Source organism: Alligator mississippiensis, chromosome 3 (assembly GCF_030867095.1).
Source record: "Alligator mississippiensis isolate rAllMis1 chromosome 3, rAllMis1, whole genome shotgun sequence".
Taxonomy (NCBI): domain Eukaryota; kingdom Metazoa; phylum Chordata; order Crocodylia; family Alligatoridae; genus Alligator; species Alligator mississippiensis.
The window spans coordinates 80,993,079-81,018,257 of NC_081826.1; the positions used below are offsets into that span (position 1 = coordinate 80,993,079).

Below are 25,179 nucleotides of genomic sequence, written 5' to 3' on the forward strand. Positions count from 1 at the left end.
AATTCCAAATCCAAGAGTACAGAACCATAAGTGGCCCTACTACTGGCAAACATCCTCCACCTACACCTGGGGCTTCAGATGTTTCCAAAACCTTGGCGGACATCCTGCTTGCAGGCCTAAGCCTAGAGGCTTGCAAGGGAGGAGACTCCCATTTCCATAAACTGGGCTTAAAGCCACTGCACCTTGGCAGGTACCGAACCAAGCCAGAAAAGCAGTTCTCTTGCAAGGCAGTTCAGAAAAACTGCCTTCTTGGACACAGATACATGGTATTTCCCCTGCCAGGTTATGAAGCCACTACGCTTGATCTAAGCCTTCAAGGGGCTACACTATGCCTGATCTGGGCCAAAAAGCAAACTATGCACGATATTTGACCAAAGCTAAAAGGCTCATGATTTACCATATAGTTCATTGGGCTGGGCCCCAGCAAAGGCAACAGTTTCAAGTTGTGGTGACTCCACAGCTCAGCACTGCTCAGTATGTGTGTGTACTCCAGATACCCCCCACAAAGGATCCACATACTAATTAGCCTCTCACTCATGACTGGAACTTGGTGTTCTTGTTATGAGTCCTAAGATCCTCCAAAAATGTATATGCAGATGAGGCATAGAGCTTTAGACTAGGTTCATTGAGGGATGGGGATGTTGACGACAGGGTGAGGCCAGGAACAACGAACCATGAGCCAGGTGCTGGAACAGTCCAGGTAAGTACCAAGGGCCCCACTAAGCATCAGGATGGGGAAGTACTAAGGGCACCTATTGGGGGGCTTAGATGTCTCTATACTAATGCTAGGAGCATGGGGAACAAGCAGGAGGAACTTGCACTCCTTCCTGCAAGCAAAGAATTTGACCTGGTTGAGCTAAAAGAAACCTGGTGGGACCCTACCCACAACTAGGCAGTGGGCCTTGAGGGCTACAAGCTATACAGACAGGATAGAGTGGGGAAGAAACGGGGAGGGGGGAAGCATTGCTCTCTATGTTAAGGAGCAATATACATCCTCTGTAGTTAAGTTGGGCCTAGAAGAAGGGCAAATTGAGGTACTATGAGTCCAAAGTGGAGCTCCTAAATGATTTCTTTGCATCTGTGTTCCTGGACACAGATACAAGCATGCACCCCAATGAAACTTTAGGTAAGCGCGAGATAGATGCCAACCTACCAACTGTTAGGACTGACCTAATAAAAGGGAACTTGGAGGGGTTGGATGTATTTAAGTCAACAGGCCCTGATGATCTTTATCCTAGGGTACTTAAGGAATTAGCTGAAGTCATAGCAGAACCACTGGCGCAACTGTTTGAGCACTTGTGGCGCTCAGGACAGGTCCCAGAGGACTGGAAAAGGGCCAACGTGGTCCCTATTTTCAAGAATGGGAGGAAAGAGGAACCAGATAACCATAGGCTGGTTAGCCTCACCTCTGTCCTTGGCAAGACCTTTGAGAAAATTGTTAAGGATCACATTTGTGGGGGACCAGCAAGTAAAATAACGCTAAGGGGCAACCAGCATGGGTTCATAGCAGGCAAATCCTGCCTGACTAACCTGGTTTCTTTTTATGACCAGGTCACAAAATGCTTGGATGAAGGAATAGAGGTAGATGTTATTTACTTAGATTTTAAAAAGGCCTTTGATACAGTGTTGCACCCAATTCTTATAAATCAACTAAACAGTTGCAATGTAGATTATTACACAGTCCGGTGGGTGGAAAATTGGATTATGGGATGCACCCAGAGAGTGGTAGTAGATGGATCAGTTTCTACCTGGAGAAATGCGGGCAACAGAGTCCCCCAAGGCTCTGTCCTGGGATTGGTACTGTTCAATATCTTCATTAGTGACTTGGACGATGGAGTAGAAAGTACTCTGTCCAAATTTGTAGATGACACCAAACTATGGGATGAAGTAAACAAACTAGAAGGCAGGAAGCCAATTCAGGTGGATTTGGACAGGCTGGGGAAGTGCGTAGAACAGAATAGGATGCAGCTGAACAAAGATAAATGCTACGTGTTGCACATAGGGAGGAAGAACCATCAACGCTCCTATAGCCTGGGAGGTACCATACTGAGTAGCACAACTGCGGAAAATGTTCTCGGAGTCGTAGTTGACTCCAAATGAACGTGAGTCACCAATGTAATAAGTAAAGCTAACAGCACTCTTTCTTGCATAAGTAGGTGCATCACAAACAGGTCTAGGGAGGGGATACTTTCCCTCTATGCGGCATTGGTCGGGTGTCCAGTTTTGGGCACTGCACTTCAGGGGGAATGTAGATAACTTGGAAAGGGTTCAGAGGAGGGCCACCCATCTGATTAAAGGCCTACAGGAAAAACCCTATGAGGACTGATTGAGGGACCTGCATCTCTTCAGCCTCTGCAAGAGATGGCTGAGAGGTGATCTTGTGGCCGCCTACAAACTCATCAGCGGGGAACAGGAGGAAGTAGAGGATACGATGTTGACCAGGGCACCCATCAGGGTAACTAGAAACAATGGCCACAAATTGAAGGAGAGCAAATTTAGATTGGACATCAGAAAAAAAATCTTTACAGTGAGGGTTGCCAAAACATGGAATACGCTTCCAAGGGAGGTGGTGCTATCCCCTTCCTTGGAGGTATTTAAGAGGAGATTGGACAAACACCTGGCTGGGGTCATCTGACCCCAGCACTTTTTCCTGCCCAGGGCAGGGGGTTGGACTCAATGATCTAAAAGGTCCCTTCTGACCATGAAATCTATGAATGACTGGGTGTAGCTGAAGGTGGAGACCTGTCCATTGCACTGCAGGTAGGCATCCCTGCAAGAATCTACTGTAGCCTCCCAATAGGAGGATCTTGGCTACACAATTTATGATGATGGGGGTTTGCTCTTGGGTTCTCACTCTAGGTTGTTCCTATCGCCTTTGCCTAGGGACAAGTGAAACTAGGGAGCATCTGAACTCTAATGCCTCTGGACTTGAGGCTTTCAAATAAGATGTCTGCCATGGATTTGGGAGTGTCTGAAGTCCTAAGCTGAAGAGTCTGGGAGGTAGGATACTTGCTGGTGGTAGTGCCATACAGAGCTGAATGATTCAGCTCTGCTCAGTTGATAGAATTTGGCACTGATTTCCCCGCCCCCCCCCCCCCGCCCCCCCCACACACAGAGTTCCAGCAACAGTTTAATGATAGATAATGCATGTAATGAGGCTTCTTTGTATGTAAATGTAAGGCATATGTGATATAACTTTAGTGGGGCTTTTTTGGCTGTTTTATCTAATAGCTGATTGACTCAGCTTTAGATAAAAGCACCAAAAACAAGCCCCACTGAAGCACCCAGTCTATACAGATGTTGCAGAGCTAATGCTGTTAGCTGTCTTTGCAACAAGGGCATATGATTGACTCATATTCAGTTTATTGTCCACTGTAACCTGTACTGTCTTAGCTTGTTTGTGAGATGCTAGTGTCAAAAGCCTTGCTACAGGATTTATCTTAAGCATCGTGTCTGCTCTCCTAACAGCACTAACATTTCACCCGCCCTTAAAAGGATCTCAAGGCACCTCAGAGTGCTGTGATTCTCTGGTTAGAATCACTGATCTAATTGAAAGCCCAATAACTAGGTAAAAGTATAATAAATCAACAGGCCTTGTGCATCTGGAGTAGTTGTGGAATCTCTATTCCTGGAAATTTTCAAGAGCAGTTTAGAAGGACACTTGACTGGGATGGTTTAAATTAGGAATTATGCTGCCCCAAGCATGGGGCTGGACCAGAAACAGCAACACGTTACTTCAACCCAGCTCTGCAGCATCTGTATAGATTGGGTGCTTCAGTAGAGGTTTTGTTGTTTTGTTTTGTTTTGTTTTTTTGGGGGGTGGTGCTTTTATCTAATAGCTGAATCAATTAGATAAGAGCCAGAAAAAAAAGCCCTACTAAAGCACCCAATCTGTACAGACGTTGTGTGAGCTGGGTCCAACTAGCAACTTATGCACTGGGCTCTGCATGAAAGTGCATAAAGTTTAAAGAAAAGCCAGTTTGGGGGGTTTTTTAACGTCTTCAGGCAGTCAATGATTTCATGAGGTTCCTTCCAGCCCCACTTTCCTGTAATCCTATATATAGCCCATTTTCATAGATTCATAGATGTTAGGGTCGGAAGGGACCTCAATAGATCATCGAGTCTGACCCCCTGCACAAGCAGGAAAGAGTGCTGGGTCTAGATGACCCCAGCTAGATACTCATCTAACCTCCTCTTGAAGACCCCCAGGGTAGGGGAGAGCACCACCTCCCTTGGGAGCCCATTCCAGACCTTGGCCACTCGAACTGCGAAGAAGTTCTTCCTAATGTCCAGTCTAAATCTGCTCTCTGCTAGCTTGTGGCCATTATTTCTTGTAACCCCCGGAGGTGCCTTGGTGAATAAATACTCACCAATTCCCTTCTGTGCCCCTGTGATGAACTTATAGGCAGCCACAAGGTCGCCTCTCAACCTTCTCTTGCGGAGGCTGAAAAGGTCCAGTTTCTCTAGTCTCTCCTCGTAGGGCTTGGTCTGCAGGCCCTTGACCATACGAGTGGCCCTTCTCTGGACCCTCTCCAGGTTATCCGCATCCCTCTTGAATTGCGGTGCCCAGAATTGCACGCAGTACTCCAACTGCTGTCTGACCAGCGCCCGATAGAGGGGAAGTATCACCTCCCTGGACCTATTCGTCATGCGTCTGCTGATGCACAATAAAGTGTCATTGGCTTTTCTGATGGCTTCGTCACACTGCCGACTCATGTTCATCTTGGAGTCCACTAGGACTCCAAGATCCCTTTCCACTTCCGTGCCACCCAGCAGGTCATTCCCTAGGCTGTAGGTGTGCTGGACATTTTTCTTCCCTAGGTGCAGCACTTTGCATTTCTCCTTGTTGAACTGCATTCTGTTGTTTTCTGCCCACTTGTCCAACCTGTCCAGGTCTGCCTGCAGCTGTTCCCTGCCCTCCGGCGTGTCCACTTCTCCCCATAGCTTTGTGTCATCTGCAAACTTGGACAGAGTACACTTCAATCCCTCGTCCAAGTCGCTGATGAAGACGTTAAAGAGTATTGGTCCAAGGACCGAGCCCTGAGGGACCCCACTGCCCACACCCTTCCAGGTCGAAACCGACCCATCCACCACAACTCTCTGGGTGCGACCCTCCAGCCAATTCACCACCCACTGGACTTAGTCATCCAAGTCACAGCCTCTTAACTTGTTCACCAGTATGGGGTGGGATACCGTATCAAAGGCCTTCCTGAAGTCTAAATATACGACATCCACCCCTCCTCCTGTGTCCAGGCATTTCGTAACCTTGTCATAAAAAGAGACTAGATTGGTCAGGCACGATCTGCCTGCCACGAACCCGTGCTGGTTTCCCCTCAGCATAATTTGTCCTGCCGGGCTCTCGCATATGTGAGCCTTGATAATGTTTTCAAAGACTTTGCCAAGGATGGAGGTGAGACTGACTGGCCTATAGTTGCCCAGGTCCTCCTTCCTCCCCTTCTTGAAAATGGGGACCACATTGGCCCTTTTCCAGTCCTCCGGGACTTGGCCCGTGCGCCAGGAGCGTTCAAATATTCCCGCCAGTGGCTCTGCAGTGATGTCGGCCAGTGCCTTCAGCACCCTCGGATGGAGCTCATCTGGGCCTGCTGACTTACAGGCATCCAGTTCTTCCAAGTGACTCTGCACCATCTCAGGGTCTACGCATGGTAGTCTGGCGCCTTGCTGCTGCCTCTCTACAATCCCAGTGAGAGACTTGTCGTGCCCCTCGCTTAGGAACACTGAGGCAAGGAACTCGTTGAGTTCAGCCTTGTCCCCCCTGTCCGTCACCAATTGTTTCTGCCCATTTAGCAGGGGTCCTATTCCTCCCTGGGCCTTCCTTTTACTCCCTATATATCTAAAAAACAATTTCTTGTTGTCCTTTACTTGGGATGCCATCCTCAGCTCCATGGTAGCTTTGGCCCATCTAACTGCCTCCCTACAAGCACAAGCAGAGGAGGTATATTCATCTTTAGTGATCTCACCCTGTTTCCACTTATGTGCTCCCCTTTTGGCCCTTAGGCTGCCCTGGATTTCTGCGGTCAGCCAGGGAAGCCTCCTGGCCCCTTTCCCTCTTTTACCCCGCAGGGGGATCATCTCACTTTGTGCCCGAAGGATCGTTTCCTTAAGGCACAGCCACCCTTCTTGGGCTCCCAAGAAGCAAAGTACTTATTCATATACTACTGTATTTACCCAAATCCAAGACACCCCTGAATTTAAGACATCCCCACCAGTAATTAGATTTTATACATGTAACATTTATATTATAATTTTGCATGCATTTCTCTTATTGGAGGATCTTAAATTTGTGAGTCATAACTGCATCTCAGAAAGCTGTGGGGGGACAGGTCCCAGGGAGAGGGGGAGCAGAGCAGATGGTGAGGGAGACATAAAGGGGGCAGGAAGTAGGGGATAGGGGTGCAGAGGCAGGCAGTCCCCCCCCTTTGTCTGCCCCCCCCCCAATTTACATCACCTTGTGCCCACCACCTGTCCCCCACCAACCCTTGCTCCAGTGCTGGCAGGATCCAACTCCTCTTTAGTCTGGGGCAGGAACCCCAACCTGGCTCCATAGCAGCAATGCAGAGCCAGCACCACTGCTAAGGAGCTGGGCTGGGGCTGTTTTAGACTGTAGTGGGGACAAAGCCTGCTGGCAATAGAGCAAAGGGTAAGTGCTGGGAGGAGGGTGGGGTGGGGAGATGGGAGGAATGGAGAGACAGGGGCCCAAGGCTGTAAAGAGGAAAGGCAGGGGTAATGTTGGGGGAAAGTGGGGAGCAGGCAGCAGCTGAAACTGTGGTCCTGACTCAGGGCCAGGGCTGGAGCAGCAGAAGCTCATACCCTCATACTTAATTCTAAGACAAGGGGCCTTTCCTCCTATGTTAAATAGAGAAAATAGCTTGTCTTGAGCTTGAGTAAATATGGTTAAGTCATACTGATTTCAGTGAGAATTAAGCACATGCTTTGTTGCTTTACTGAATCCGAGTAATATGGAATACAAACAAATTATAACAAAATGGAAAACCATGGAACAAACCTTCTAACCACTATTTTATGGCAAGGTTTCATTTTACAATAGTTTACCCTTGGAGGGCAGGCAGGAAGAGCTGTAATTTCACAGAGCAAATTTGGTTTTCCTAAGAGGAGGGGGGGGGGGGGAAATCTTTGGCAACTTTATGGTAAGTGGACTTTGAATAACAATTCTATTTTTAAACAGCTGTATACCTATACATTATCCTTAATTTCATAACTAAATCTTTTTGCAAGCTAACTAAGGGAATTCACAATCAAAAACATCTATGAAAGTGAATTATATTTGGTATTGTATACCTACAAATTAGAAGTGATGTAGGTTGCGAGAAGGGATAACCCAAAGCGTTTTTTTCCTAGATCCAGAATATTGAAGAGAGCAGTCTCAGTGAGAAGGGAAAGGTCCGTTAATACAGCCTGCCTTAAGTTCTCCATAAATCATCCCCTTTAATATGTTGCTTACTCCTAATAACCAAATTTCCTTGCTTACTGGTGGCAGGACATCCATTCCCTTTATTTTTTTAGCAGTTTCTCCTGAAACACAGCTGACAGCTCTCTATGTAGAGATGAGAAACATATGCATTTCTGAACTGTGCAAACCTATCACCTTGGGCTTCTAGCCTCATTCTGAATGAAGATCGTGAGGCCTCTGGCACTATTTTAATTGTTAACAGCTCAGAACATAGTGCATAGGTCTGGTTATTAGCAAGGAACACGTTAGATTTAGTCATTTAAAACTGCGGTAGCATGAGAAGTATGGCATGCATGAACTCAATTCAAAAGCAAGAAGTGGGGTGAAGTTGACTGGTTTTAGGGCCCAGCTGTAGACCTAGATATTCATTATTGGAAAACAGATACAAACTGAAAATAAACCGTTTTATTGGGGGGGAAAAAACCAGAAGGTACAATTAACACATAATACACCATATTCAACAGGAGTACAATGGAATGTTAACAAGAAAAAGTTTCTCAACAACACACTTCCAGTAAAATCTGCACATTTTATTTAAGAACAAATATAAACCACTACTATTATACAGCCCCCTTTTGCGTGTGTCTGAGTTTCAGAGTGGGAGAGTCACAACAGCAGCGTCATATCCAACCAGATTAGTTCCTTATCATTTATTAGTTATCCACAAAATGTACTTAGAGTCTGTCTCATCATAGCAAAAATATAAGGCTTTCAAAGACAAACTTTGCCAATACAGAGTTTAACATCTACAAGCAAAGAGAAGTTGTCATCCTAGGCATTAAAAGTTTTGTTTGTATTTAAAACACACGAGGGGATGCAGTAATTTAAAATTATGGTTTCAAGATTAAATTCTTTGCAACATACTGAAAAATTATTACTTTTAAATTGCAGGAAGTCAAGTCTTACAACGTTTAAAGAATTCTAAAATGTTATTTCAAAAACCATGTTAAATGACAACTAATTATTGCTGTAACAGTGCACAGACTTTTGTTTCCCAGAGTAAATATTTAAAATAGAAGCAATTTCAACTACAAATCTAAAGACGTGTTCAGGCAGCTGAAGTAACCAGTCAGTGTCAGTCAAATACTGATTTCAGAACACACTGTATTAGATTTAGGCATTTAGTTCAATTTCGCATATATACTGAATCTAAAAACCTTGGAACTAAACTTCTAAATATCACAATTATAGAATAGGAAAAATTCGCATAGACTCAGTTTTTAAATAAATTATGAATATTAGCAGCAGACTACAATGCAGTTTGTTTTCCCCTCTTATTTTTAAGACAGTGTAACAGGTCTTAGGTAACTTGTGAAGTAGTCTATTTCCCTGCATTTTTGGCAATTTAAACCTCCAGTAGTGATATTTGCTACTCTCATACTACTGGCTACACTGTTTACAATTAAAGGCTAAAACAATATCAAATGAATAGAGCATGTGTGGTGTTAAGAGTTCTAATATACATAACAAATGGACCTGCTGCACAGTCTGATATAGTTTTGGAATATGAAAAATATAAGTCGTCACATCCTGCAGATTTTTTGTTTGTTTAGAAATAGCATTGCTTATATGTTAGGAGAAGGTTTTCAAAGGCACAAACTGGAGTTAAACAACAGAATGCTATTGTAGTTTCAGTGCATAGTTATTACAATTATAGCTAGATCACTAGGAATATTATTGGATATGCTCTTTTTGGTGTACACAATACCCATGAACAGTAGCAGTGAAGGACATTGTTGTGAAAAGAGAAGTCAAGAAAGCCCCAAATGAGTGTGCATTTGGAAACACCCTACTTTTCCAGTCCTAGAAATTCTCTAAGCCTAAACCATTTCTTAAAGAGACATATAAAAGAATACAATGTGTTTTATGGCATATAAAGAAGGCCTGAAAGTTTTATTTTTATCTGAAAACTACAGGAATATGAATTCTTGTCTGTCTTTAATTTGTTAGAGACCTTGGGAGAGTGGAGAACTACAATGGACTCTCAACCCTTAGGATATGCAAGGTGTGACTCTTCTTAGCAGGATTTTTCCTTTTAACTGTTAATGGTTAAGCCTGTAAATGTTATAGATGATGCAGTTTGGAAAAAAAATACTGATATCTTTATACTGGCTATGTCTCAAAACTACCAGTTTATTAGTTCAGTCTTTCATTAAAAACAGGATAGATAAGACCTGAATTTCTAATAAAAATATTTCTAAAGACAAAAACAATCTAGCCTTTTTCATATGCTAAAGACAGCATCTTTTGTGTATTGGCATCTTTAATTGTTCAGAATGTACAAAGGCAAGTGACATAAAAGCACTTCCTTATCTGTTGAGGGAATGGAAAATGCTCAGAGCCCACCACTCCAAGAAACAAGACATCCTACCTTGGGTATGCTCCAGAGAAATAACAAAATAGAAGCAATATCCCCCAGGCTCTGGTATTATTCTTTCTTAATGATACAAGCAGAACAAACCACCTCTGCATTGCTGCTGATTCAAACAAGCTGTTTCCCACTTCAGCCACTTTCATTTTTGTTTTTAAGAGGTAACAATAAAGAAACCATTCAATTTCATCTTCAAAAAATGAATTCAATCGATATAATTTTGCAGATGATGTTAAGAGCAGCAGCAAAATAGAGCATCTTTGCATTGTTTTTCAAATATTTACTTTTCAGAGTTGCCCACTAGTCAGTTATAAAATGTGGTATTCATAAAAAATAAGTCTGTAAGATCAACAAAGAGCAGCGAACAATTAAAGAGAAGTCAAAACATCAGTGTAGAGCCCTAGAAATGCCCCAATTTAAAAAGGAAAGATCCCAGTAAAATGACTTGGCACCTTTACAACAGATATATTATCAGTTACATTCTATTAAAAAAAAATCCACAAGATTCAGATTGATCGTGCCTTGAGCATGAGAGGGTTGGATTAGATGACCTCCTTTTGAAGTCTCTTCCATCCTAATTTGCTATGATTCTGTGAAATATAAATCAAGTTTACTCTACTTCTATATTTAAGCAAAAGCCATTCTAAAAAAAAAAAAATCTTTATTCTTGGAAAGAAATTAAACCTGAAAAAACTGGGTACTGAATTCCCTTTATTTATATTCATTTGAAATTACTGGAAGAGAATTCATGTAGTTTTTTCTTCCTCACACCACCTTTAAAATGCAGAGGTTCTCCATTTCAGAAGTTCACATGACAAGATTCTTCAACTGCATTTTGGAACTGGGTTTCTTCGTCGAGCTGAAGATTCTAAACACGATAAAAACATTACAATCTGTTTCTTTCCATCCTGTTTTTTTACTATATCTTTATTGCTTGTTTCCTACGTATAGTACAGTGAATAGCACTTAGGTGAAGACACTCTTGTTGAAATACACTCAGCAAGGCTGGTTAATTGTATGTCTTAACCAGATAGAAGAAGGAACTAGAGGACAAGAGGAAACAGCAGAGGAACAGAACTCTGCAGCCTTGTGAGTCTAATCCATCTCCTCACCCTAGCTCAGTATGACTGTGGAATAATCAATGAGCAAGTGATCAGTGTCATGTAATTCTTCTGATGGGGCTTTCAGTCAGACAACACACAACTCTTCAGACCACATTCCCATATTCTGATTGCAGTTAACTCATTCATCAAAACAATAAACACTACAAAGTGAAGCATATGGGTGGGTTCTGTGATTGCTTCTGTTCAAAAAAGAAGTGTCTTAAGGAACTGTGTAAGGACAAAAACAACGGTGAGCATAAGAATATAAGTATGAACTAGCTGAATCTGTTGCCAACAATCACTTGTCAATAGCATTTATAGTTCATACCAGAGACAAATTTGAGAATGGGCAGAACTACATCTGAGTAGGTAGCAGTTTTCACATCGGCTAACCAAGTATTCTGTGGACTCTGGCCACAAAAACAAACAGTCTGAGAATTGTTCTAATTTAGTAACTTTCATTCCTCAGTAGATTTGGGGGGGGGGCAGAATCTTCTTTTGACAAAAAGCAGAAGTGCTTACCATAAATTCTCCGTAGTCAAACCGGTGCCATACGTTTAGATGGTCAACAAAATTTCTAGTAACCTGGTTAGAAACTTCCCAAGGAAGAGACACACAAATAGGACAGACCTAAATATGAAAAAGAAATGCAGAAGTGCAATAAGCAATACAGTGATGCTTAATGTAAAATCTTATTTTGATACTTAGAAGTGAATTACTAGAGATTTTTACATAAATCACATTATTTTGATTGTTACAGTATTTACAGTTTTCCAGAAATAACCAAAGTAAGAGAGTGTCAACTTACAGTTAATATTGTCATGAAGTGGGTAAAAGATAATAAAAAGGTTTATTATAAAAACAAGAACGAGTATAAGAAATTATTAACCATAAATTGAGATACAGAAATATAAACATACCTGTAAGTATCAGAATAACCTGTTCTTATCCTGCACCTTAAATTCAAGAATGCAGTTCCTAGCTAGCTTCAACTGATTTAAAGCAGCTTCTGCCTCTGACTACTCTGCCACAACCTCCTGCAATTTCATCTGCTAGGTCAACTTCAACCTCTGCTAAGGGACTACAGCCTCCCCTGTACCCTAGGCCTTCTACCTGACCTCAGACTAACACAGCTAATTATGTCTCTGCAACTTGAAGTTTAGTCGATTTTATTAAAAAGCTTACAAGTAGTTGGTGACCACTATTAAACATAACTCTCCTTATCCAACTCTGTGGTTTAAATAACAATTTGCTGTTTATTAATAGATTTTCCTTTTTGCCTATGCTGGAGTTTGTAGCTGTCTCTCACAAGACTAAAACAGCTATACAAAAGTAAAATGAAAAATAGAGAACATTTTACCTATAATCTTTTAATTTTGGTAATTTTAGGTTTCATTTACTGTAACAGTAAATTACAAGACAGAAATGGTATTTTTAAATTGACAGCGCATTTACAAGAAACAACAACTTAAGATAATGAACCAGAAAACAAAACATTATACTCAAAAGCAGAAAGAGTTTACATTCAACTGTTTACATACAACAAAAGAAAAACACTCAACTGCCTTATGACTGAAGAGAAGCAAGAAAAGGTATGGCTGAGACAGAAACATTTTTTAATGAAAATGTAGTCTACTTACTACCGGACATATCTGATGAACATGTCTATTGTTACAATGATCCAGTAAGCGTTGCCTTGTAAAGTTGGTTTCCTGGCACAGGGGGCACTTAAATGTGGGATGAGCACTGGAAATTAAAGTCAGACAGTGTTATATATAACATGCACTACTAGTGAAGTTTAGAAGAGATGCCAGAGGAAGATAACATCTGTCAACGTGCCCTCTGGTCGTAATTAAAATGGAAGAAAACTGTTTCTTGATGCTGCCATTGTATTGCTACATTGCTAAAGAACTTAAGTTTTCAAGCAAATTGCAGATGTGTCTGTTAACGACCTGGAGAGCGTAGCCAGTATTTTGGTCATTGTTGAGGCCATAACCAGAACATTGCTTTCATTTTTTGGCACCTTCCTGAAACATAGAAACTCTTCAGAATGCAATGTAAGATGTGGCACCATGTGGAGATTCTGATGGGCAGACTGATGTAAAAGAAGCCAAGTATATGCTTATTCTAAAGCTTGTTGAAAGGTTGGGGATTTTTTAAATGTCTTTTGGAAGTCTGAGTTCTCCTCTTCCCTACTGGATCTATTTTTAGTATTTAAAAAGGGGCAATTTAATTAGATGGACTACAAGAAGGCTACCAAGCATCTCCCTGAAACGTCTGAAGTTAGTCACCTATAATCAGCTGTAGATGTATTTACATCTCCTACTGCTTAGTCTGACACTGTGTATAAAATTACAAGTGTAATCATTTTTAGTTTTGAGGCCTGCATGTGTAAAGGCCTCTAATTATGAAAGGAAAAATCCATTCATTCCCATGAATTTAATGGATCTTACAAGTAAAACATACAACTGTAACAACACATTTTTTAAGTATTACCACTGCTCAGAACTTTTCTTTTGCATCATCATGCAATGTTTTTCACTTCATTAGCATGATGGGCTTACTGGAATACAGAATGAATTAGCAGGAAAATGATGTATGTTACTTGCTTATCCATTAAGTAGCAAAATTACTGATGGGAAAAATAGCTTCAAGGGTACAATGTAAAAATAAAATGGACAGTTTTCCAAAAGGCACAGCTTAGGATGATAGAAAAGCAATTAACTCATTCACAATTTGGAATGGCAGAAAGAAAAGCTGTTGCAGGTTGTGCATGCAACCAAGAATTTCCTACACGGAGTTGCCAGGAAGAATGTCAAGATATAATTTTGAAATGTTTAGCCAAGCCACACTGGACTGCTCAACTATGATATATGTGCCCCAAGAATGTAGACATTTAAAACTGTAAATATGGCTGAAATAAACCCTGAAGTTTTTTATGCTTCTTGTAATATTGGACATGAACATTCTTCAGTAACATCACTCATTTTATAAGACGCTGCAGAGCAGTGCTAATATACTATTTCTGAAAACAATATTATAAGAGAGTTTGAACCTTACTCAACACACTTATTTTTATCACAATTTGATTTCAAATGCAAATTGATTACTTCCAATTTGTCAAATTATTGAAAATATAAAAGGTGAAAAGGAACACAATAATTATATATAGTTTAATTGTATTTGAAACTAAATATGAATTAAGAATGAGTATAAGAGCTGTAATGGTGAGCAGATAAAGCAAGAAAAATATTAGTGCTGTTTGCAACAGTAATTGGGCAAGTGACAGCTAATTTTATAGTTTATAAAACAATGAGGATTTCAGTCTTACACCTTTTACAGATCACACTAAAACCAGGTAAAATCAGAAGGCAAAAAAACTGAACAACAATATTTTTAAACAGGAATGGGCTAAGCAGACAACCTTCGTTCATACAACAGTAAAATTAGGACGGAAGAGAAATGGGGAAAAAGGGGAAGAAAGACTTCTAAGTGCAATGAAACCTGCTACAAAGCAAGTATAGGAAACAAAGTTGAGGTAAGCCATAAAGGAAAGAAAGTTGAGGTAAGCTGTTAAGGAAAGAAAATAGTGGGAGACACTAGAGAATGTTTCTGAAAATAGTTCTGTGCCATGTAATGTGTGGAAATGTGGTAAAAGTTTTCTATATGCCCAGAATAAGGAAGATATATAAGTCGCTCTCTAGACTGGAAAAAGTTTCCAATTTTGAAAAAATAAGAACTTGGACAAGGTTGTTTACAAAAAGAAAACATCCCGAAACACTATTTCCCCATTGTGGAAAAGATATTTGCTGTCATGCATGAGAGATACTGATTACCTGTTCCCTGTTGACTCTTGGTAAATCTTTAAGCTTGGAACAGTACAAGAATCACCATATTCTTCCTGATATTTCTTACATGTTTTATAATGTTGTCTCATGCGAGAATATCTAACCTGCAAGTAAAATTTCAAACTATTTAGATTTTACAGTATAATCTGGAAAAAAAAAAAAATCTGATAAGGAAAATAATTCGCACAAGAAGAGTTTCTTATTGAGCAATGGTCTCCCCTGTCCCAGGTTGTGTGTTTTTTTTTCACCCAATGAACCTTGAATTTTTACCTTTAACAGCAGTATTATGACATAGGGGCATACTACAACCAGGTGTTTAGTATGCTCTCCCAGTAGGTAAGAAATCTGATTTTGAATCCCCATCAGCTTGAGGAAGATGTAGGCCCTACATCCTCTACACTCCAGGTAAATACTCCAAGTACTCAGCTGTTGCTCAAATGGGAGCACCACCCCTACCTTCTCTGTAGGCATTGCCACTGTGCTTTGTGGAGAACTCAAATCATGTTAATTTGTTAGGTGTGCTCAGAGCATGCCTATCAAACCGGGTGCTTCATATAAATGCCTAATACGAGGATCCCAATTAGGCTGAGAGGCTGTTCAGCCCTGCCAAGATGGGAGCAAGTCAGAGCATATACAGAAGTACAACTTTAGGTATCATGGGAACATTCCTGCCAAAAACACAGGCACCTAATGGGTCAGGGGAAGGGTTCTGAAGATTGTATGTATTCTTGCACCTACATTTTTCTCAAGTTTCCTTTTCAGTACTGAGCTTGTACACAAAATGCCTCTATGCTGGTGTAAACAAGGAGGAGGAACATGAGGTACATTAGACTCAGGTGTAGTGTTCCCTGGGTGCAAATTACACTGGTGTAGGTGTCCAAGGAAACCTATTAGGTTATTACTTTGCCCCTAATAGGTGAGAGACAGTGGTGAGAGACAGTGTCATATTGACTACTGTAGCAGCTTCCCTGGGATAACTGGTCATCCAGCCACCCCAGATCCCAGTGCAGTTCTCATTGTAGTATAAGACTGAAGTAAATTACACCAGTGTTAACATGCTGTGTCCAGGCCTGAAGTCATTTTGTGGACCTGGGGCTTTATTCCTTCTAGCCTACCCACTTGTATTGTTTAGTGGATCTTAAATTTTGTTGCTCTCAATTTCATTTTTTCAGACACGATAGCTGCATTCAGACAATTAAGCTCCAATCTGAATGAAGGTAGATGTTACATAAACAAAACTTATTAAGCAATCTTCCAGGTCCACTGAAGATCAACAGCAAGATGCCTTTTGACTTCAGTGGGGCTAGGATTTCATGTACAGTGTTTTGGAAATTAATGCTCTACCAAAAAGAAAGCAAACATTAAATAACATGGCAGAACCATGTTTTAAAACTCTTTTTAGGAATTTGCTAACAATTTAATTTTATGAAGCACTATAATTTTGGCACATCACCAAAAATGAGACAATTACAATTAATCCCTTGAAAAATAACTTGTTTCGCTTTCTACGTTATCCCAATATCAACATTCATATTTTTAATTAAGGACCAAATTCTGCTTATCATAAGCACTTATGCTTCATTTGTGGCTCAACGCTGATGGTGCTCGAGCAAAACAACAGAACACTGATGATGCATAGCAACATGCAAAATGAAACCCCAGGTAAGGAAAATTTTAGTTCCTTACAATAGTTGCTTGTTACAAGTATACTCCACCTGTTTTTCACAGCATTTACAGCTTCCAGAAAACTTCTTCATGTTGTTTTCAACATCTAGGGCCCTTTGGGGATATGATCTTTCTTTCTTAGCCACACTTCCCCGGCAGAGAGGACAATGCGTTCCACTTTCTCTGACAGCTGTCAGGAAACATTTCCTGCAAAACCTAAATCAAAATTAACAGAGACCTAAATTACTAAAATTGAAATAGTGTTAGCCAACTATTTTTCTGCTTTGGTATTGAGGAGGCAAATGACGAACTCCGCAGGAACTCCGCAGGGTTCACGGTAAGCGCTAGAAGTCTGTCCATTAAATATAAGTCTACTTCAGTGATATACTGAAACACGGATTTTAAGTAATAGGATGTTTGGCAATTCATTTGATGCAGAGATTTTACTATCTAATTCTAGCACTGCTGAGCTGTTCACCATGATTGGCCGTTCAGGTGATACCTGGGCTTGTGAGCCAAGAAAAACTGTACCAGGCTGGCTCCTGTTTACTATTCCTATATAGAGACCCAAATGCTGCAAACCGACCCTCCTGTGAATGTTCCCGCAGCTTTCAGTTGGTCACATTTACTTCTCCCCCTCCCTTACTTCCAGTATACAGCTTCATTAAAATTCAAGGCACCATATTTCAAAGAAACATCCACCCACAAGTTTGGGCAATGCTGGAGCCTGCCATTAAGCATCCACCTGAACCAACAGAGGCTTTACGGCCAAGTGGATGGGAACCAGCCAAAAACTGCGGGGCTGGAAGGGAACCTTATCCCTACTACACGACTGGTCCAATAAGACAGACGTCCCCAACCCTTGCGCTACGGCCTGGTACCTGGCTGCAAAGGGTTGGCTGCTGGACTGGAAGTCCAGAACAGATCAGCATACTGCAGACAACCCTTTTTCATACTGAGTATAAAAAAAGGGTTGGCTGCCAGTGTCTGCGGTATGCTGGTCTGCAGTTTGCTGGTCTGTGGTCTAAAAAGGTTGGGAGCCACTGCAATAAGGGACTGCCCCAAGAGATCCTCCCCTCTGGCATCACTTCTGGACCATGGACTGTCATGTCTACAACATCACTCTTAGGCTCCTGTGGCAAGGTTGCAAAGATGCCTCTAGGGAGGATGAGAACAGCCGGGACAAGGGGGAGGGGAGTGAAACAGGGCTGTTAACCCCCCTGTGCTCCTTCCCTAGGAATGAAGCAGAGTGGAGGTGGGCAGTCTTACTGCATCCCACTGCCACAGGGCAATGAAGCTTGGGGGGGTGGGGGGGTGTCCGCTTTGGTGGATCGCACTCCTTCAGACCAGGGCCTGGATCTCAAAGGTGGGGGGTGTCGCAGGCCATGTGCGCGTGTGGGCATGGATTGAGAGAGTGAGATGGTGGCTGGATCTCAGGCTCTGTGGGTTTTTAGGGCAGGGTCTGGATCCCAGACTGGGGGTGGGTTGTGGGGGGGCGCGTGTGTATGTATTAGGGGCTAGATAGGGGGAGAGGGCATAAGTGTGTGAGATCCCAGACTCGGCCTGTGTTTGAGGGGCAGGGCCTGGATCCCAGACTATGGTGTGTGTGTAATGGGGGCTAGATGCACACCCCTGGGCCTAGCATGTGATCCCAGGCTGTGCATGGCTCCCAGGCCATGGTGGGTGTGTATGTAATGGGGGCTGGATGCCCGGCTGGGGGGAAGCACGTGCGGTCCCGGGCTGTGCGCGTCTGCGAGGCAGGGTCCGGCGCTCCGGCCGCGCGTGCGATCGCACGTGTGGGGAGCTACCCGGGGGTGCGGCGGGCCCGGGTCGCAGCCCCGCGTGCCCGGGGGGAGGGGGGGGGAATGGAGGGTTACGCACACATGCCGGCACAGCAGGGTCCTCACGGGCGTCCGCAGCACGTCGCGGCACACAGGGCAGTAGAAATCCTCCTCCTCGCTCCCGCTGCTGCTGGTGCTGCTGCCCGCGCCCGCCTCTTCGGCCATGGCAGCGCCGCGGCCTCCGGCGCGGGGATCCGGCCCGGCGCGGCCGTCTCCGCCTGCCCGGCGCCGCGGCGGTCACAGGGCGGGGCCCGGGTCTGGGTCCCTCCGCCGCCGGCGCCGTGGGCGGGGCGGGTCTCCGTGGTGACGCCCGGGCCCGCGCGGGGGATTGTTGTGGCACAGGCGCAGTGGGCCGCCCCGCGCCGCAAAGGCAGGGCTGGTCTCGTCCAGGCCATGGCTTTCATGTGCCGCCCCCTCCCCCCCCCCCGCGTGTCCAGGTGCTGTCAGGACTCAGCGTGGGCAGTTGCTGGAGCTGGGAGGCCCCTGCTTTGTGAGACCCGCGGCCCCAACTGGGCCTGGTGCAGCCCCGTGGCTCGGAGCCCCATCCTCTCAGTGCTCCCCGCCACAGGGGAGGGGAGAGACCCTGCTGCACATGCAGGTGAAAGCTGGGTAGCAACTAGCTATAAAGTTTGTGCATTTTCATGGTCTACCTTCATAGTTGATGGGAGCTTTTTACGGTGTGATAGCTACCTGGCATGTGTTACTGGTATGCAGATAATTGCACAATTAACCAGGTAATTGTGTGGTACCTGTAATGTGAAGAGGAGGCAAACATTAGTCCCAGGGCACAGCCAGTTTGTGGTCTACCCTCAGGTATTCATTTAAGGAAGAAGAGTGAGGTGGGTGGATAGTGGGGCAGAGGGAGAAGAAGCCCTTGACAGATGAAACAAGCCACGCAAGGGCAGCAGACATACACCTCGTGGTTTGCAGAAGTGCAGGACTAAACTTGGAGGAATTTGCTAGGGATGCACCTAGTTCTGAAATTCTACATCTAACACCTGAGATTGGCAGTTCTCAACCAGGATGTTGCAGCACCCCGGGGTGCCTTGACATTCTTCGGTAGTACAGGTTTCCCTCGCTTCATGCTGTACGTGCATTCCTGGAAAAGGGCGCATTAACTCGAATTCGCATAAAGAACCCACTTTACAATGCAACAAAGATATGTTCCAAGACCTTGACTGTACTGGCCCCCAGACCCATTTTTATCAGGCAATTTTGGTACTTGCTAACAGCAGACAGTGCGCACAAGCACAGGAGGTGGTGAATATTACCATAATGGGGATGGCAACTACACGTGTACACGTGATGTGTCGCGGACAACAAGCGAGGAGCATGGATCCACACAGCAGACTATATTTTGGTGCACATCACTCCCATAATGCACCATACAAAGCAGCTGACTACAGGCCTCTACCACACTGATTGCATAAAAGTGAATTTACCTCACATATAACTCATTTTTGGTATAAAAAGGGTCATCGCATAAGAGAAAATTTGCACATACAAAACCTGCATAAAGTGAGGGAAACCTGTATTGGAATTATGTTGTTGCCATGATGGTCCAGGAATTAAGTGAGAGGCCAGGATTTCTTAAGGTGATGTCTTTCATTGGACCAACTGCATAGTTGGGGTAGAGTTAGACAAGCTTTCAAATGCAGGACATCCTTTATCAGGTCTGAGTAGTAAAAGCCAGCATGGCAGTCCTTGAAACCCTTTCCATGAGATGCCATTCAATGTTAGCATTGTTAGGTGTTCAAACACAATTCAGAACATAAAACCAGTTGTTTAAAATAGGAATCTATAGTGTTAAAAACAATCTAACCAAAGCAGATAAAGGAGGGTGCAGGGCTGAGGAACAGTTTATCAGAGTTAATGGGGCAATTTACATTGACCAAGCATGGGATTAACAGCCATTCTGCAGCCTTAAGTGCCCATTGTGGTTCCATTTTGCCTGACCTAGCAATTAACAGGTGTTTATCATTAAGGGTGCACCCACCTACCCCACCAGGTGGGGTGAACTGAAATTAATTAGGTGGTTTTCTAGCAAAAATCTTAAAGCTGCAGCCTGAGGCAGAGACCTCAGGCAGTCCCCAGAACATCAAGCCCCCTGGAATACAGAAGTAGGGATCTAGGAAGCCCCTTCTGCTGCCTCCCCCCGCCTTGCCCTGAGAGCTGCACTGTGTCCCCTACCTGCCCAGCATGTGTCAGGGTGCATACTGGTGTTGCATAGCTCCTGGGAAAAAGCAGCAGAACACAGTGATCCCCAGCCCTCAGTGGGCAGACTGCCTCTGCCCCACACACAAACCCAGAGGCCACATGCCCTCCCCTGGGAGTGTGTGCAGTGGCAAGAAGCTGCACCTTCCCCATGCCTCTTGGGTCAGAAGCATGGAGCATAGGCAGTGCCAGGAGGCTGCTGGTCGGGAGTGAGGGGCATCAGCATGGCCTAGGAGGCGGGGTACTGTGGATTGGGAGTGAGGGGCAGCAGCAGGGCTGGCGGGGTGGGGGAGTGCTGTCCCTTAGGAGTGAGTGGCAGGGCCAGGGCAAGGGCATATTATTGCTCCCCCCACAGTCATATTCCTTTTCCCCTCCTCCCCACCCAAATACGTATGTGTCCTCTTTTTTGAAACTGGAAATATGGTAACCCTAGTCTAGATCCATCCTCTTTGGAACTACCCTTCAGGTAGTTGAAAGCTGCCATTAAATCCCCTCAGGGTCTTCATGCCCGGTAAGGAAATCCTAGGGTAACATGGGGCTCTTGCCCCTAAGGCTGCTGGGCAAGGTACTTATTCCCATTCTGTGATGGCAGTGCCACAGCACTCCAATACCTAAAAGGTGGCTGTTCTTAGAACTGTTTTGGAAGTGGACACCTCTGCACTGCAACAGTTGTGAACTGGTTCCTAATCAATGACATTCTCAGAACAGTTCAGCCCTCGTGTGTCTGCACCCAGGTTTCATCAACCTCTACTGCTAACCTCTACTGAGGATTGAACAAGAGGAGAATCTAAACCGTCTGGATGCAAGAGGATCTGGTGTCTGTCTCACTGCTCCCATATAACTGTACCAGACACCATAGTGAAGTCCACAGTTTCAGATTTATTACGTTTTAAATTTTGGAGCCCCTGGGCATTAGCCCAATACAAACACTAGCAGTCCGTAGTTAAATAATTGCTCTTCTTTTGATTGCTTCCTACTGCTGCTATAAAACAGTCATATTGACAACTTTCTCCACATTTAAGGTTTTCGTACTTCTGAATCCCACCAACTTGTTGATATCCTCCTTGTGTGGAGATAATTCAGGATCTCAGAGCACCATTTCAGAAATCATGTAAAAATGGACCGTCTCATGTTCTATTAGATATTAGGAAAATTTTTCTCACTTGGAAAGTAGTAAAGTACTGGAGCAGGTTACCCAAGGAGATTGTGGAATCTCCATCCTTGGAGGTTTTAAGACCTGTCTAAACAAAGCCTTGGGTGAGATGATCTAGTTGGGGATGGTCCTGCTTTGTTGGACTGGATGACCTCTTGAGCTCCCTTCCAACCCTAATTTTCTATGTTTCTATGATACATATTGAAACTGCTGGATATTCAGCCCTAATTTTCATTGGCTGTATGTACATACATGTGTTTCTGTTGCAATTAATTGTAAGCTCATAATAAATTTGCCATTTACTTATCACCTAAAATTATCTCTCAGCCTATTTTCTAATTTTCTTCCTTATGCCTCTGGGCTCAGGGAGACTCATCTGCCACTGCTGCTGTCCTGGATGTTCCAGCTTTGCTCCAGCTGGGGCTGCAGGGAGCAGCTGCATGGGGAGACAAACCCAGTCAGGGACAGTGGTGCCAGTAGGTGGATTCTCTGTCCCTGAGCCTGCTCTCAGACTGGTGAAGAACACCTGGCAGGAAGGAAGAATCCAGTGTCCTTGTCCCCAGGGGTAGCTAAAGGCAGGAGTACGGGCAGTGGCAGGTGGGGAATCAGAGGGGAGTTGGGGGGAGGTCCCACTGAGCATGGAGGGGAAGTAATGGGGTACCAAAAGAGGTGGATACATACCTGCTTAAAAGTAGCAAAAGAGGTAGATACAAACCTGCTTCAAAGTCCCTACCTGCTGCTTCTGTGGCTTGGTCTGAAAGCCACCACACCCCCTCTGGATCTGCCCCTATAGTGTTTGGAACCGTAGTGTTGTGTCATGTGTCAGAAATATTTTTACTTTAGGTGCTTCCATCCAGTTACCCCTTTATTTGTCCTTGTAACTTCATAACTGTAATTTATGACTGTGAGGCTGGTCATTGCATTTCAGTTTAAGCAAAAGGGCTGATTCTAAAGCAGGGGCGGGCAATTATTTCGGGCGGAGGGCTGCTTACTGAGTTTTGGCAAGCCATCAAGGGCCGCATGACAGGCACCCGGGGCAGACAAATATTAATTTTCTAAATTTTTTAGGGGCTCCATGGGCTAGATAGAATGGCCTGGTGGGCTGCATCCGCCCATGGACCGCATTTTGCCCACCCCTGTTCTAAAGTATACTGGGGGAGAAATGGTGACTGTCTCCCTCCTTTCCAGCTTGTAATTCCCCACACACTCGTTGATGCCTTGTGTAGTGAAGCTAGTCCAAAATTGGAAGGACTTTCATAGGTCATGTTTGCTCCCAGGTTGAATCTGTGTGTTCGCATTACTACCTACTCTGCAGCATTTGCAATAGCTCCTAGTGTGGAGGTTGGGGATTTATCTTAAATAAACCCTCTGTCTTTACTGTCTTTAGGCCCTGGCTATATACAAAACACCTGACCTGAGCTGCATCCTGTTTGATATCCAGGCCCCATCCTGTGGTCACTGAATAACATGTGCCCCAGTGCTCCAATTCATGGGTAGGTTTAGAAGATGGAGTTTTTAGCAGCTTTCTCTGTATTTGTTCAAATCTTTTCTATGAGGAGTCTGTAAAGTGGGAATTATTTGGATATGACCCCCTATTCCTAAAGAGATTTTTTAGCTAAAGTAATAAAATACTGTCTGGCTTCTACTTTTCTCTTCCTCTCAATATATCTCATCTTTGGTCACCTGGTTGGGAATCTGGTGACATAGCTGGACCTCTCCTTGTATCAGTCTTCCTGCTCCATCCCCATGGAGAACATTAGTGGAAACCTCAATCAACCTTTGGCTGATTGGTGCATCAGGGAGGTAAGAGTCTAGAGCTCCCTTCCTTTCAGTGCCAGGAACAAATTTTCTCTGTAAGACTGAGGCCTTGTCACACTTAGCATGTTTTATTTATATTGTAGTAAGTAAGCATTATTATGAGTTATGAAGTTTTCTGAGCAGATGCACTGTAATGCTTACTACAGTCTAAAACCACTTCTTATGCACCAGAGCCCTTGAAGACTCCAGTGTGTTGCAGTGTGCTGCAAAGCCTGGAAGTGACAAACAGTTGTTTGCTGGTCCTATCCCTACAACTGCATTAGAGCCAGACACATGTTAGGTTAGCTCAGCACATGTTGGGTAATACAATCTGGAGACGCTCATTTCTAGGAAATTTTTAATTTTGCTATGCAACAATGGCACTTAGCTTGTGTTTTATTTCTGCTTGAATACTCAGACACTAGCATTTTAGGTGCAATTAACACATCCTAAGTGTAATGTGTGACAAGGTCCTGATCCTGGCTAAACTATGAGCTATTTCTAAACACAAACCCCTCTCCTCCAGCCTGTCCTGGCTGACAAAACATCCATTGTCTTGTTCTCCCATGAAGACAGCTGCAGCTTTATTTTTTCCTCTACTCTATATTAGAAACATGAGTGTACACAAAAACCTAATTACATGGTTTCTATTATTTCTTAGAATCCAATTCTGTCTTCTCCAAGAGAAGCAGAGACCCCACCACCATCACCTAGAGGGGTTTCAATGGAAATAATATCTAGAGTGGTGGGGGAATACTGGAAGAGGGGGGATTGTTCACATTAGCTGGTGATCTGTAGACCACAGGAATGCAATAGGTGGAGAAAAGATGCTTGAGGGCTTGCCTACACAGGGAAATTAATTAATTTAACTATTCTGGTATAACCATTCTGTGACAGCTGTTCCAGGTCAGCTTTGGTTGTGGTTACTCGTATTCCAGAATAAGATTTTTTTATTGCTTTTGAGGCAAGGTTCTTTGAGTAGATGTGGTATCTTTTATTAGACCAACTGAGTAGTTGGGGGCAGGGGGGGAGTTCTTAGCAAGCTTTCAGGTGCAGTCACCCTTCAGGCATAGGGAATCTCTGCTGTTCTGAGACTCTAAGAAGTGAGAGAAGCTAAAAGTGTGGCAGGATGTCAGTAATAATGTAAATAGGTAGAATAATTAGAAAGACAAAAGAGAAAGCACAGAGGAGAGCTGGGGAAAGGCTAAAGGGAGACATTACAGTGATAGGATACAAGGTGGAAAAGAAGCTGTCAGTGAAAAAGAAAACAGTTGGAGATCAGGAAAACAGGAATGAGAGAAGTTCAATGTATGAGAAGATATAGTGAAAATATAAATAGGTAGAAAGGAGAAACAAAAGGTAAAGCAGGGCAAAAAAAGGCCAAAGGGGAATATTACAGAAGTCATAATAATACAGGGTAAGGAAGAGGCTTTCAAAGAAGGAGAAGGAGAAGAGAAATTATCAAGGCTCACATTTGTGAGAGCCCAGCAGGACAAATTATGCTGAGGGGAAACCAGCACGGGTTCATGGCAGGCAGATCATGCCTGACCAACCTAGTTTCTTTTTATGACCAGGTTACGAAACACCTGGACACAGGAGGAGGGGTGGATGTCGTATACTTAGACTTCAGGAAGGCCTTTGATACTGTATCCCACCTCATACTGGTGAACAAGTTAAGAGGCTGTGACTTGGATGACT

At 43.7% G+C, this 25,179-nt stretch overlaps 1 protein-coding gene across 1 annotated transcript; it reads right to left on the minus strand.

Moving 5' to 3' along the window:
- Window positions 1-7,879: 7,879 nt before the first annotated feature.
- RNF138 (ring finger protein 138) lies at window positions 7,880-18,568 on the minus strand. Its single transcript, XM_059724140.1, has 6 exons — window positions 18,358-18,568; window positions 16,527-16,692; window positions 14,800-14,915; window positions 12,604-12,709; window positions 11,486-11,593; window positions 7,880-10,728 (listed from the first exon to the last, which is right to left on the minus strand). Exons 1-6 carry the CDS (start codon window positions 18,480-18,482, stop codon window positions 10,660-10,662), a joined length of 690 nt encoding a protein of 229 aa, XP_059580123.1. The 5' UTR covers window positions 18,483-18,568; the 3' UTR covers window positions 7,880-10,659.
- Window positions 18,569-25,179: the final 6,611 nt, after the last annotated feature.

What these genes read in the sequence shown, in the direction of transcription:
- RNF138 (XM_059724140.1), bottom strand. Translation starts at nt 18,482, where the DNA reads ATGGCCGAAGAGGCGGGCGCGGGCAGCAGCACCAGCAGCAGCGGGAGC. An exon ending in TTCATCAGATATGTCCGGTA is followed by an intron (nt 11,594 to 12,603) that starts GTAAGTAGACTA and finishes TTTCATATTTAG; the next exon opens with GTCTGTCCTATTTGTGTGTC. An exon ending in TTGACTACGGAGAATTTATG is followed by an intron (nt 10,729 to 11,485) that starts GTAAGCACTTCT and finishes TATCGTGTTTAG; the next exon opens with AATCTTCAGCTCGACGAAGA.